At 40.3% G+C, this 13337-nt stretch overlaps 1 protein-coding gene across 1 annotated transcript in view; it reads right to left on the bottom strand.

Annotated features, from left to right (window-relative positions):
- lancl1 (LanC like glutathione S-transferase 1) overlaps positions 1-12780 on the bottom strand; it is a 32154-nt gene extending 19374 nt beyond the window's left edge. Inside the window, exons 1-2 of the mRNA XM_003215132.4 lie at positions 12553-12780; positions 8139-8256 (exon numbers count right to left, since the gene is read on the bottom strand). Coding sequence (XP_003215180.2) covers positions 8139-8256; positions 12553-12633 — 199 coding nt within the window. The 5' untranslated portion in view covers positions 12634-12780. The remainder of the gene's footprint in view (positions 1-8138; positions 8257-12552) is intronic.
- Positions 12781-13337: the final 557 nt, after the last annotated feature.

Raw genomic sequence — 13337 nt, 5'->3', positions numbered from 1 at the left:
GATCTCCAGTTCTCACTCACCTCTGCCATAAAGAATGAGTCGCAGGAAATCTAACTGGCAAATCACAATAACATTTTAAATAGATAACTAAAATATTCCCCAAAGTCCAGACAGGAATACTGATTCACCTGGGGTGGACATCAGAAATATCAAGACCATCCTTCATAAATAGAGCTCTATGGAACGTACGTTATGTACAGCTGAAAGGCCATTGGTATAACTTTTTTCAAACTGTTTGTCACAGGACACAAAACCCTGCTTGTTGGAAAACTGAACCAAAGACAAGTCTGCAGGCATCCTGAAACAATATAATGGGACCCAGCGGCCTGCATTGTTTCCAGATTTCTTATTTTCTCCCTTGCAGTGCATTTCCATTTCATTAACCATTTCTAAGACAATAAAGGTCTCTGTATTTAAGGCTAAATTAATAGAGCCCGTATTGGCAGATTTCAATGCAGCTAAAAGAATGAAAGAAAAAAAAACGGAGCAGCCTTCAAAATTACTTTCCACTGTATTGGGGAGTTTTAAATTTAGATCATTTTCTCATTTTGCATGGGTAATCTCCAAAACTTCACACCAGACAATTCAATTCTCCATGTATATTACGGGCAAATTTCCATATCCAGCTGAAGTTAATAACCTTGTCTGTTCTCTAAGCATTCACACTTTTAGCATTCCCAATGAGGGCAGTGCAGAAGCAGGCTACCATTAGCCACGTCTTCAAAAGGTGTGTACTAGCAACTATTCTTATGAAAAGAAAAACGAATTGTAGGAGGCAGCCATTTTCATAGCACTGGTTTAACATCCCCTGGCCAGGTGTGTGTAAATGAATAAGATGTCCACAGAAGAGAATAACCCTTTGCATAGGAAGTGTAAGAATTGCCCTTGAATAACAATGTCTATATTTAAATCACATTTTTCCAAACTAAAGAAAATGCTGTGGTGATATTGCAAATGCCTTTCCTGGCACTTTAAAGATGCTGTGAAAACTCTGCAATTTCTTTTCAGCAATAATTGGAGGTATGATCATGGCTTATCTTCCCAATCCCATATAGTGAGAGAAAAGAAACAATGGGGTTTCATTGTCCTTTGTGTTCTGAGTTCTTTACTTCTGATGTCCCAGTGTCAGAGAACACTCTCTTTCTTCTGCCTTGATGAGTTGCGGGAGAGGTGAAGCAACCAGAACAGTGCTACACAGAAGTCCAAGTGTATAAGCTTCCATTTTGGCTTTTCAAAGAACTGAGTGAGCATGTTCAAAATTTAAACATAATCATTAGTGATATTGTGGCAATGAGGTCTCTCATTATCTCACCAACACAACTGAGGAGATATAGATCCTCCCCTAGGAGCAAAGGGCTGATGAGATCTTGGGTTTATAATTGCAGTACATTTAATGGGTCACCTTCAGGAAGCAGTCAGAAGTGAGTGCACAAACAGAGTGACCAGTAGACAAAGCTCCCAGATGTTTCTAAGGATAAGTATACAGTGTATAAGGCACATGAGACTAGAAAGGAAAAGTCAGGGTGCCCAGCTTACAAGAAAACCCAGCTCCAGAGGGACAGCTGTGTTCATAAGTACAGTAGAGTCTCACTTATCCAAGCCTCCCTTATCCAGGCCTCTGGATTATCCAAGCCATTTTTGTAATCAATGTTTTCAATATATTGTGATATTTTGATGCTAAATTCGTAAATACAGTAATTACAACATAACATTACTGCATATTGAACTACCTTTTCTGTCAAATTTGTTGTATAACATGATGTTTTGGTGCTTAATTTATAAAATCATAACCTAATTTGATGTTTAATAGGCTTTTCCTTAATCCCTCCTTATGATCCAAGATATTCGCTTATCCAAGCTTCTGCCAGCCCATTTAGCTTGGATAAGTGAGACTCTACTGTAGTTAAAGATTGTTAGTTAACGGAGGTTTATTTTGTTGTTTATTCATTTAGTTGCTTCCAACTCTTTGTGACCTCCTGGACCAGCTCACGCCAGAGCTCCCTGTCGGCCGTCACCACCCCCAGTTCCTTCAAGGTCATACCAGTCACTTTAAGGATACCATCCATCCATCTTGCTCTTGGTCAGCCCCTCTTCCTTTTTCCTTCCATTTTCCCAGTATCATTATCTGCTTCAAGTTTTCCTGTCTTCTCATGATGTGGCCAAAGTACTCTAGTATCCTTCCCTCCAGTAAGCAGCTGGGCATTATTTCCTGGAGTATGGACTGGTAGGATCTTCTTGCGGTCCAAGGCATTCAGAATTTTCCCCCAACACCACAGTTCAAAAGTGTCTATCTTACTTCGCTCAGACTTCCTTATGGTCCAGCTCTTGTATTCATAGGTTACTACAAGGAATACCATGTATGGGGAATTATATTTCTTTTACATTCTGGCCGGGCATGATTCAGATTACTTTCTAAATTGGTAAATTTTAAGTATGCCTGAAGTTGGTTGCCTTCATGTAAAATATACCTTTCTTTCTCAATGGAAATAGAATAAAAGTTACCTTTTCGAACTCTCCATCTCTCTCACTCTCCTTTCATGTGCCCTTTGCTCAGTGTGCATGCATATATGGGATTTTCACCCCCCTCCCAAGTGCTTTTCCATTAGATTACTAATCGGAGGGGGGTTAAATCAATGTGTAGTGGAAGCTAGTCTATATGGTCTCATGGGAGCTCAACGTGAAACATTATTTTATTTTATTTAAAAGCTTGACAAACTATGTTTTAATGCTTTGTACCGTTAACAATTCTGGAAGTTCAACAAGAAGAACTTGCTTTAAAAGACTTTTTTTTTTAAAAAAAGGATTATAATAAGCTTTGACATGATTTATATCTTCCAATAAAACACTAATTTGTTTTACTAATTATTCCTATTAAAAGTGAATATATGTAGGCTATACATAATAAAACATGCAAAGTACTCTCAGGGATAGTAGATAAAAGAAGAATAAGTCAATGCTAAGCATTAGTTCTACTTTTCAACTTTTAACTAAAGTTCTTTTGGTTGAACTTATGTTAATTGAAGGATATGTTTCTGAATGGCATTACTTGCACTGTAAGATGAAGTGAATCAGTGTCTGGATGACCTAGAGATTTCTAAGACCTTATCACATTAGGAAATACTCTGTTTCTGAGACTGTCTGAGAATAATTTTGAATGGGTCCCATCACATGATGTTTGCCCCATCCCATCAGTATTTTGTTGGAATCTATCTGCAAAGCATCACAGAAATGGATTATTTGCAGATGGAATTTTAATCATGTTTTTTGAAATACTATGGATTCTTCCGTTGCTGAAGTGTCGTTTTTGTGTGTGATAGAAAAATCCGTTTGCATCCCACTAGCAACAATACTTTTTTAAAAGGTCATAGGGTGTTTTGAATGGATTGGGAGGTGCCAGCCTTCCGTGGGGTGATGACTCAAAGCGCAATATTTTCAATATTTTCAAATTTCAAATCGGTGTAATGAGAGTATGCATCCAGTCCTTAAAAAATATGGAATGCATACTGACATAAAATGATTATATCCCAATGTGATAAGGTTGCTAGACAGAACATATTAATAGGCGAATAATCAAAAGTGAAACCTGCAAATGTAGAGGACTGGCTGCAATTGGTTTGAGTCAAAAGGAGTAAGTATAAACAGAGAAACACAATTACTTGAATCACACACAATATGTCCCAGCTTTAATTTAATACTTTACCAAGAGAGAAGAGCAACAAAGCACCAAACATATCTTCATTTAATATGTAAATAGGGTTTGCCACCTGCAAGCTAATTTTGGCAGCAAACTCTGCAGAAGTAACAGTTTCATATGTAAATATTTAGGTTTCTTCACTTAAGCAAACATTCAATTTGCTGCTTTATAGATAAAAAATGATCCAGTCTAATAATTCATAATAATAGCAAAAAGCAAAGATAGTACTAGGTAATACGGTATGTTTTACTGCAGTCAACAAAAAGAAGGATCAGACTTGGATCTCTTTACAACCACCTTCTTTTACCAGACTCAGCATACTTTGAGGCCCCAGATGTTTCAAGCACCTTAATTAAAGATATAACAGTAGACGCTCTTTAGTGGGTTACATTAATCCTTACAAAAGCCTCTTAAATTTCTTCTTCAGGACAATGAGGAACAAGGAAAAGGGAGGAGTGGGCAAAATTAGCACCAAAGAGAAGAGGTAGGGATACATAAGAAACAGATGAAAAAATAAAAACAGGGATTCCTGAAAAAATGAAAAAAGGTCTATTTTGGGCCCATTTTTCTCCATTTTTCATGAAGGATGCTTCCTTTTTATATTGTCAACAAATAGCACTATTCTCTGGCAAATATCACTTGCTTTTCCTCGCCTTTTTTAACAGCACAGCTTTCTGCCTTTCAAACTTCCTGATGGGAGCTGACAAACCCAGTAAACAAAAAACAAAGCCACTATCATTGGCTCTTGGTGGTACCAGGTGCCCCTACCAACTAGGACTGGACAAGGAGGTAACATGGCCTTTCTAATGTAGGATGCAATGGGACTTGGGAGTTAAACGATGAGGAAATTGGTGCCATCTTTATAACTCCATCACCAGAAGATGCTTGGAAATTGTGAAACATATGTTCCCTCATGGAAACACGATCACAATGAAGAAAATAAATCTTCTGAGGTTATGGTGGACAATGTGCGAGCCAAAAGCAACAAACTGCTTGGTGTTAGCAACAGTGTAAATCCAAGGAACGATTAAACCAGAGAGAATTGGGCTTCTAAAAACCAACACCAGCTCACAACAAAACGTGACTGTGATCCTTCAGCCTTGTAATGGAATCATGGGGGAAAGACCTGTGACCATTCCTTCCCAATTTCTCTTATTAGCTGCCACATGAGTGCCAATTGATTTCAGATTGCCAGGAAATTATCTACATGAGGAGATGCTCAACAAGCCTTTCCTGCAGAAGCAATTAAGATGGAATGCTGTTGCGTTGGCCCAATTAATTTCTTCTAACCTGAAACACACTGAATAAATTAAGCAAGCTTGGATTCCGAGGGGGAAAGGCAAGCACTGTAATAGCAGCACATCCCATTCTCTGGCTGTGACCCTCAGAGACTCATTCTTAATTCCAATCATGTAAGACAAGCTTGTAAAACTTGGAACCTCTAAGGTAAGAATAAAGAAAAGACAACATGGAGACACAGATCCTGCCTCACACGAAGGGGCCGAGGCCGAATTCTTCTGCTGGCCAAAAGGTACCTTACAATAGATGCTTAAAGTGAAACTTTCAATTTTTAGGATTTTTTAATAAAAGAAAATGTATTTTACATTCTAAGGATTCTATTTTTGGAATTAGCTAGACCCACTCAAGTATTGTTAACTCTGAATGGGTTCCCCGATTCGCCTTACAATTTTTTTGCAAGTCAGGGCTACAATGAGGCTCAGTAGCTAACATTTTAAAAATGCTTTCCAACAAAGGATTTTTTTTGTCCATATTAATTCATTTACAATGCAAATTAGTGCAGATTTTAACTAGCTGACCAGGTTTTACTAATCAAGGGTTTTATCAGTACCTATTCTATAGTTGCAGAATTTGAGTTCATTTCAGCAAGGCCTAACTATGACTTCCATCAAGTAGCCAATGTACTGCCCTCTTCAAATGATGTAACAATGGAACCAGTTAGAATTATCAATGCTGCCTTTCCTCCCCTATTGGTTGTCCATTACGTTTATCACCTGTTACCTATTGCTTTGATTTTGGCTGCATATGTACAGGCAATATATATCAATTCTTTGCCTCTGATATTTCCTGCCCTCTACTTCTTTCAACATTGCAAATTATTCACTATTTTCTTTCTAGATTTCTGTTCCTCATTAATGACAAAAGCACAAGAGAAACAGGACCAGGAATGGAGTGTCATATGGGAAATATGATAAGGAATGGAGTGTCTTGTGGAATCATCAATATGATCACAAGAAAAGAAGAAGATGGAAACACACAAGAAGGGAATTATTATGAGCTAAACTCAACTTTAATTCCAACTGGACATAAACCCACTGAAATTAATAATTCACCAAGCACTCAAATGCCATTTATCTGTTCCAACTGGGACTATAACCTGATCTAGGCCCAAACAATGTAAATTATTAAGAAGAAAAATGATTTATGCTAAAGGGGTTTCAGGAATGGCCACACACCATTCCCTATATCCTCAGCAGCCACCATAAATTTGTGCTGTTCCACAACTCAAGTTACAGTAGAGTCTCACTAATCCAAGCCTCGCTTATCCAAGCCTCTGGAAATAGTAAATGTTTTCAATATATTGTGATATTTTGGTGCTAAATTCGTAAATACAGTAATTACAACATAACATTACTGCGTACTGAACTACTTTTTCTGTCAAATTTGTTGTATAACATGATGTTTTGGTGCTTAATTTGTAACATCATAACCTAATTTGATGTTTAATAGGCTTTTCCTTAATCCCTCCTTATTATCCAAGATATTCACTTATCCAAGCTTCTGCCGGCCCGTTTAGCTTGGATAAGTGCGACTCTACTGTATTTACATATTCATCAATCACATTTTGCTTTGTCTTTCTGTCATTAAGCTCAGAGTGGTTCTCTCTAGTTTAGTCTTGTAATAACACTGCAAGATAGATCAGACTGAGATAAAGGGCCTGCTGTGTTGCAGTGGGGATTTGTACCTGGATCATCCGAGATCTGGTTCAACATACTGAGCACTCTCAACTGCATGGCAAAGTATGACAAGTGACAAGCCACTAAGGCTGGATCTACACTGCCCTATATCCCAGGATCTGATCCCAGAATATCTGCTTTGAACTGGGTTATATGAGTCTACACTGCTGTATAATCCAGTTCAAGGCAGATAATCTGGATTTTATATGGCAGTGTAGAAGGGGCCTGACTCATTAAGAAACTAACACTAACAACTACCACAACTTTCACAGAATATTCTAAAGCAGCACTAGCTTTCTAAGAACTGCCATTGTTCATCATTTTTGCAGCACTATTCTGAATACAGAATGCTTTATGAGTCTTCCTTAAACATTGAGAGTTCCTGTAGAATGCTGGTTCAATTTATCTTGTGCCTGGGTTCCAAACCCAAATCAATTGGAAACTACTAAAACGTTTCATTTGCATTTTTATATTTGTAACAACATCAGGAGGCAGGTTTGCTTGCTAGCTTCCACTAAACTGCCCAATCCGCACTATTTGCTGGAATTTTTGCAAAATACTCTAAAGCAGTGGGGACTTGATGTGAACCAGCAATGAAGGCAGGAAAAACATGCTTGAAGAGATGACAACTCTAAGAATCCTCCCACCAACGTGCCTACACTTTTTCTATCAAACACATGTTTTTCATATTTTTTCATTACTCATCAGGAATGAACTGAGACAGATTCATTGTGCCTTGGCTACTTAGCATATTTCATGTAAATTATTGCTTTAGAAAACAAACACACAAGAAAGCAAAAACAGTTCTTAGTTCTTTCGTTTCTTTTAGGTAGAACATACTTAAGCATCAAGCAATCTACTTTCTATAGGACAAGCACCTCGTACTTTGGGAACAACCAAGCAGCATTTCTGACTAAGATATATCTGTAAAATGAAGAACTCCTGCCCAAGAATGACAATGAGGTCCCACTGTCCCTTTCAAAAGTTCATTGCACCACTCCTGGGATCCTGCTGAAGAAGAGAGTAGAATTCTCTTAATAAAATACATGGACTTCAAAGGCTTTGCCTGTTCGGGCATCAATGAAACTAATTTGTGCTGATCTTGAGAAATGTAACAAGAGGCCCTTCCTCACAGTCATATAACACAGAATATAAATGCAAAAAATCCCACAATATCTGCTTTGAACTGGGTTATCTGAGTCCACACTGTCACACTGTTCAAAGCAAATAACATGGGATTTTATTCAGCTGTGTGGAAGGGGCCAAGATCACATGTCCATTCAGCATTTTCTAAATCAAGGAGTGGGAGTGTGCAGTTCTCCAGATGTAAAGGATGGCAACTGCTGTCCAACATCTGGAAGCTGACAAATTCTCCATCCCGAAATTAAGTCTTTGTGGGCCAAGACATGTAGTTTAGCTGACTGACAGATGAATTAAATTCACACATCTTTGTAGATCCATTATCCTACCTGCCCAGCCTGTGTAGCCAGTGCAGTCCCTGGGATCTGCAGATTTGAGCCCCCTTTCCATCTGTTGCAGAAGCTCTCTGATCTTATTGTTCAGGTGTTGTGTGAACTCAGGAGTCAGCTGTGGGTGCGAAAGGAAACACCACTGTTACATTTCAGATGACACACTGCGGTTTACTAAGCTGCAGCAAAAGAGCTTGGCATATGATGCTTTAAATGCTCAGCACTTTCAAAAGAGAGAGTTGGATCTCCTTCGGATAGCTCAAGGAAACAAAGAATTGCTTGCTCAGGAAGCAATAATCGAAGGAGGGAAAATAAATCAAAATCCCTAATCACTAAGACAGGACTCCAACTGATTTAAGTCTGCTTTTCTTTCAATTATCTATGTTTATAAACCCAGTTTTAAATATTTAAGGCTGTATTCCCTCAAGGGCACCTAGGTTACCTACACCTTCATTACCTTCAGGCTACAGCACTGCTGTTTTTCCCCCGAGGGGACCTCAGAGGCTACTCAAGTTTTCAGTGGTACTTTCTGCTAGTTGGCTGCAGTTTGACAAAAAGGATGGAAATAGCACATTACGATGCTGCTTGACAGCCCATGCTGACTCAACCAGAAATCAACTGCAGGACAAATCTACTGCAAGACTGGAGGCATCATGGGGCACACCAGTTACAAGCTCAAAAGACTGCAAATTTTGTCAGGCATGGCCCAAAAAACCAGGGCCTGTCACTGAGAAAGTTTACTATGTCTAAGCATTTAGGAACTTGTTTCCGTTCTTCATACTTCCAGTGTTTATTGTCACATACACTGAAGCAAAAGTGTGCTGCTGTGTAAAATAGTCTGGGAAATGGACGATTACAGGGCTTTTTTTAAAAAAAGGGAGGGGAGGTTTCATGGAGATGCTGAAAAGAACAAACGGTAGCCAAGAAGCCAGTTGGAGAGCTGAGCTTAACAGGAAAACATCTGCAAAAGGTGCTGAGAGGCTGGGGCTTATTGCAGATGCTTGGCTTCCCTTTGGCACTACATTTCAATTCCAATAAACACAGCTGATGTTGAAGCAGATTATTTTTGGATGGTCTAAATGCATGCACACATCTTTCCTTATTCATAGAAGAGAGAAACGTCAGAGGAAAAGTCAAAGAAAAACCCAAATCACATGCAAATGGTGTAGGATGAAGGGCACCCTGTGATCGGTATTTCATTCCTCCCATCACAATTTGGGGATATGGACTTTGTCTGATTTTAAGAAGGAAAGCTGAGATTAAGAAGCTGATTTGCCTACGAGACCAAATCAATTTTTCATTTAAGCCCTTGCATACTGTCTCTATGATTTGTTCTTGTGTACTTTCAAGTCATTTCTGACTTTTGATCACCCTATTATATGGTTTTCTTGGACTTTTTTCAGACAGGGTTTGCCCCTGCCTTCCTCTGAGGCTGAGAGTGTGTGACTTGCCCAAAGTCATCCAATGGGTTTCCAAGGCTGAGTGGAGATCCAAACCATGTTCTCCCAGTGTCCTAATCTAATATTCAAGCCATTATGCCTCAAGAGGGCATATTTGCAACTAAGGGCTAAGCTTCAAATCCCTATCAAATTCTGTACAACTAAAACCGTAATCTAAAACTGTGTTAACAATCTTATTGTGCATACACTGCTATCACCTATTTAACATACCATGGGTTTTGTCCAAAATTTAGCCAGGCCTCCCACTTGGCATCTTAGGGAGTATATGAAAACGTCTGTGTACCCCTGGACAGCATATCTGTTTACAAAATGTCTAAAGTGTTCTTTCTCGTCCCTCAGCAAATATCAAAACTGCAAAAGCAAAGGGATGACTGTGCTGGTGGAATAGGAGAGAGACAGCATTCATTGCATGTGGGAAAGCGCCTTTGAATCAAATTTATATGTGGGATCAGATGCACACTAATATTATCCAGAGTCCTGGAGTCAGCACTAATAGATTTCATATTCATCTCTGTCTTGCCAAATAAAAACTGTCCAAAATTAGTGCTTCTTTAGCATTAACTTTCAATGTCTGTCATATATTAAAGTTCCAAGTCATAATTCCAGCAAACATTATGACCAATGAAAGCATTTTTTCTATGACTTTTGGACATCAAAAATAAGAAAACACAACTATGAATGCTGTCAGACCGTCCCTGATTCCCTTCATGCTTACATTTGTGGGAGTCAAAAAGACTTTGCACAGCACTTTTTTCTCTTTGTGTTGTTACAAACATTCACTACCCACGATAAAAAATAATTCTGCCATGGAAACAAAAAATTATCTCAGGAACAAAAAAAAGAGGTGTGACACAGAACGCATCTTGCCTAAGGGAAATTACCAGCTTTCTTGGACATGTTTTTATGCCACACCTTTCACCAAAGATGAGTCAGATTTTTTCACTGTAAATCTGAGATTCAAAAGTGGATAGTCCATATATTCAGGCCTCTTCTACATTGCCATATAATCCAGATTATCAAATTATATAATCCACATTATCTGCTTTGAACTGATTATATGAATCTACATGGCCATATAATCCAGTTCAAAGCAGATAATCTGGATTCTATATAGCAGTGTAGAAGGGGACTTGGATGATGGGCCTCTGTGCACCTTAGTGAGGAAATGTATGCATGTGGTACAAAGAGGTGAGAAAAAGCTGTGTGATGCAGTCCCAGGGAGCTACATCCAAAAAGGTTTAACCCAATGCTGCCATCAATACAGCGTAAAAATGTCAATGGCTCCATAGGATGGCTGCTTAGGACCTTGTCACACTTCTTAATAATAGCCTGACGATTCTATTTTGATGGTCTGGCAACATCCTATGGGGCTTTAAGTTCAATCAGACATATAAGAAGAGCTCCTTGGCTGGAAGTTGCAAAAGCTTCTCAGGCCCCTGCCACACAGCTGAATAAAATCCCACATTTTCTGCTTTGAACTGGAATATAGGGCAGTGTGGACACTGATAACCCAGTTCAAAGCTGATATTGTGGGATTATCTGCCTTGATATTCTGGGTTATATGGCTGTGTGGAAGGGCCCTCACTCAACTGTCAATCCTATGATTTCATTGCATGTCTCTATGAGATAACTCATAGGGAGGTCTCATAATCCCTATGAGTTAACATGAAACCACAGTGCTATAACAGAGCGGCATCAATGGGTCTTCAATAACTTATTCTACTGGTCCCTCTTTCCTATTTTTTACCCAGATTATAAAAGCAGACAATCCAGGTTATCTGCTTTGAACTGAATTATCTAAGGCCCCTTCCACACAGCTCTATAAAATCCAGTGTGGATTCAGATAACCCAGTTCAAAGCAGATATTGTGGATTATCTGCCTTGATATTCTGGGTATATGGCTGTGTAAAGGGGACCTATTCCTACAATGCCATATAATCCAGTGCAAAGTGGATAATCTGGTTTTTATATAAGTCAAAGAGGAGTCTGATAAAATGACTCAGGATTCCAAAGCCTTGAGCCCTGGCAGTAAAAGTGGTGTCAAACCACATTCATTCTCCAGTGTAGAAGCACTTTAGGTCCCCTTCTACACTGCCATAAAATCCAGATTATGAAAACAGATCATCCACATGATCTGCTTTAAGCAGGATTATCTGAGGCCTGTTCCACACAGCTGAATAAAATCCCACATTATCTGCTTTGAACTGGAATATATGGCAGTGTGGACTCAGATAACCCAGTTCAAGGCAGATATTGTGGGATTTTCTGCCTTGATTTTGTGCCCTTCCACACAGTCATATAATGCAGAATATCAAGGCAGAAAATTTCACAATATCAGCCTTGAACTGGATTATCTGAGTCCACACTGCCATAAGTTCCAGTTCAAAGCACATAATTTGGATTTTATATGACAGTGAAGAACAGGGATGGGCAAACTTGTGCCCTCCAGGTGTTTTGGACTTCAACTCCTACAAGTCAGCCGGTAGGCTTTTAGGAATTGTGGGAGTTGAAGTCCAAAACACCTGGAAGGCTCAAGTTTGCCCATGCCTGGTATAGAAGGTACTTGAGGAGACAGCGGTGATCGTATAACGTGCCCATTTTCTCAGGTGCTTCTGACGCCATTCAAAACGCAACCAACCCCACTGGCCTTCCAACTGAACAACTGACATTAGGCCAGTGGTTCCCAACCTTTGGGCCTCCAAGTGTTTTGGACTTCAGCTCCCACAGTTCCTAACAGCTGGTAAACTGGCTGGGAATTCTGGGAGTTGAAGTCCTAAACAGCTGGAGGCCCAAAGGTTGGGAACCACTGCATCAGATGAAGCTGGTTTGGCCTTTCCCAGCTGCCTCATTGGTCGCCTGGCAACCAAGCGGTGCGGAGGGAGGGAAGCTCTTCTGTCCCTTCCTTTCTTTCCCTTTGGCTCTTGGGCCGAATAGAAGGCAGGGGCCAGACTCACCCTCCCGGAGGAGTCAAAGTATCCCGCGGCCAGGGACTTGTCATAGTCGGCAAAGGGGTTCGGGAAGGCCCGCTGGGCCATGGCGCCCACGCACAGACCTGCCGGGAAGAGACGGATCAATCAATAATAATAAGGGAGGGTGGGAAGGGAGGCAGGCATGGGGAAACGAGCCCTGAGATTCCGGAAAGCTGCTGCTTCTCCTTCCTGCCTGCCTCCCTCCCAACCAATCCCTGCTGCTGCCCTCTCTCTCGGAGCCCCTCCTCCCGCGTCGCCTTAAAGCGAGAGCCGGCCTTCCTGGCAGGGCCCCTGGAGCGCCCAGCACTGAGCAGCAGCTCTTTAGCAGTCAAAGTGTATGAGTTTCCTAGTGACCGATTCTCTTGTGTCAGGGTTGTTGTGTGTTTTCCGGGCTGTATGGCCATGTTCCAGAAGTATTCTCTCCTGACGTTTCGCCCACATCTATGGCAGGCATCCTCAGAGGTTGTGAGGTATAGTGTGTCTTGCTCATGTCCCTTCTTAAACGTAAATACAGCCGCATGCATTTCATATGGTTTTCTCAAATAAAGAGTGCTCAGGCCTACACTGTCATATAAAATCCCACATTATCTGCTTTGAATTGGATTCTGTGGCACTGTGGGCTCAGATAATCCAGTTTGGCAGATCATGTGGATTGTCTGCTTTGATAACCTAGATAAAAAAAAAAATTCGTGTCAGGAGCAACCGGAGTTGCTTCTGGAGTGAGAGAATTGGCCGTCTGCAAGGACGTTGCCCAGGGGACGCCCGGATGT

Source organism: Anolis carolinensis, chromosome 1 (genome assembly GCF_035594765.1).
Source record: "Anolis carolinensis isolate JA03-04 chromosome 1, rAnoCar3.1.pri, whole genome shotgun sequence".
In the NCBI taxonomy this organism is placed as follows: domain Eukaryota; kingdom Metazoa; phylum Chordata; class Lepidosauria; order Squamata; family Dactyloidae; genus Anolis; species Anolis carolinensis.
Note: the sequence above shows the minus strand (reverse complement) of the source record. Positions and strands in the feature narration are given on the sequence as shown.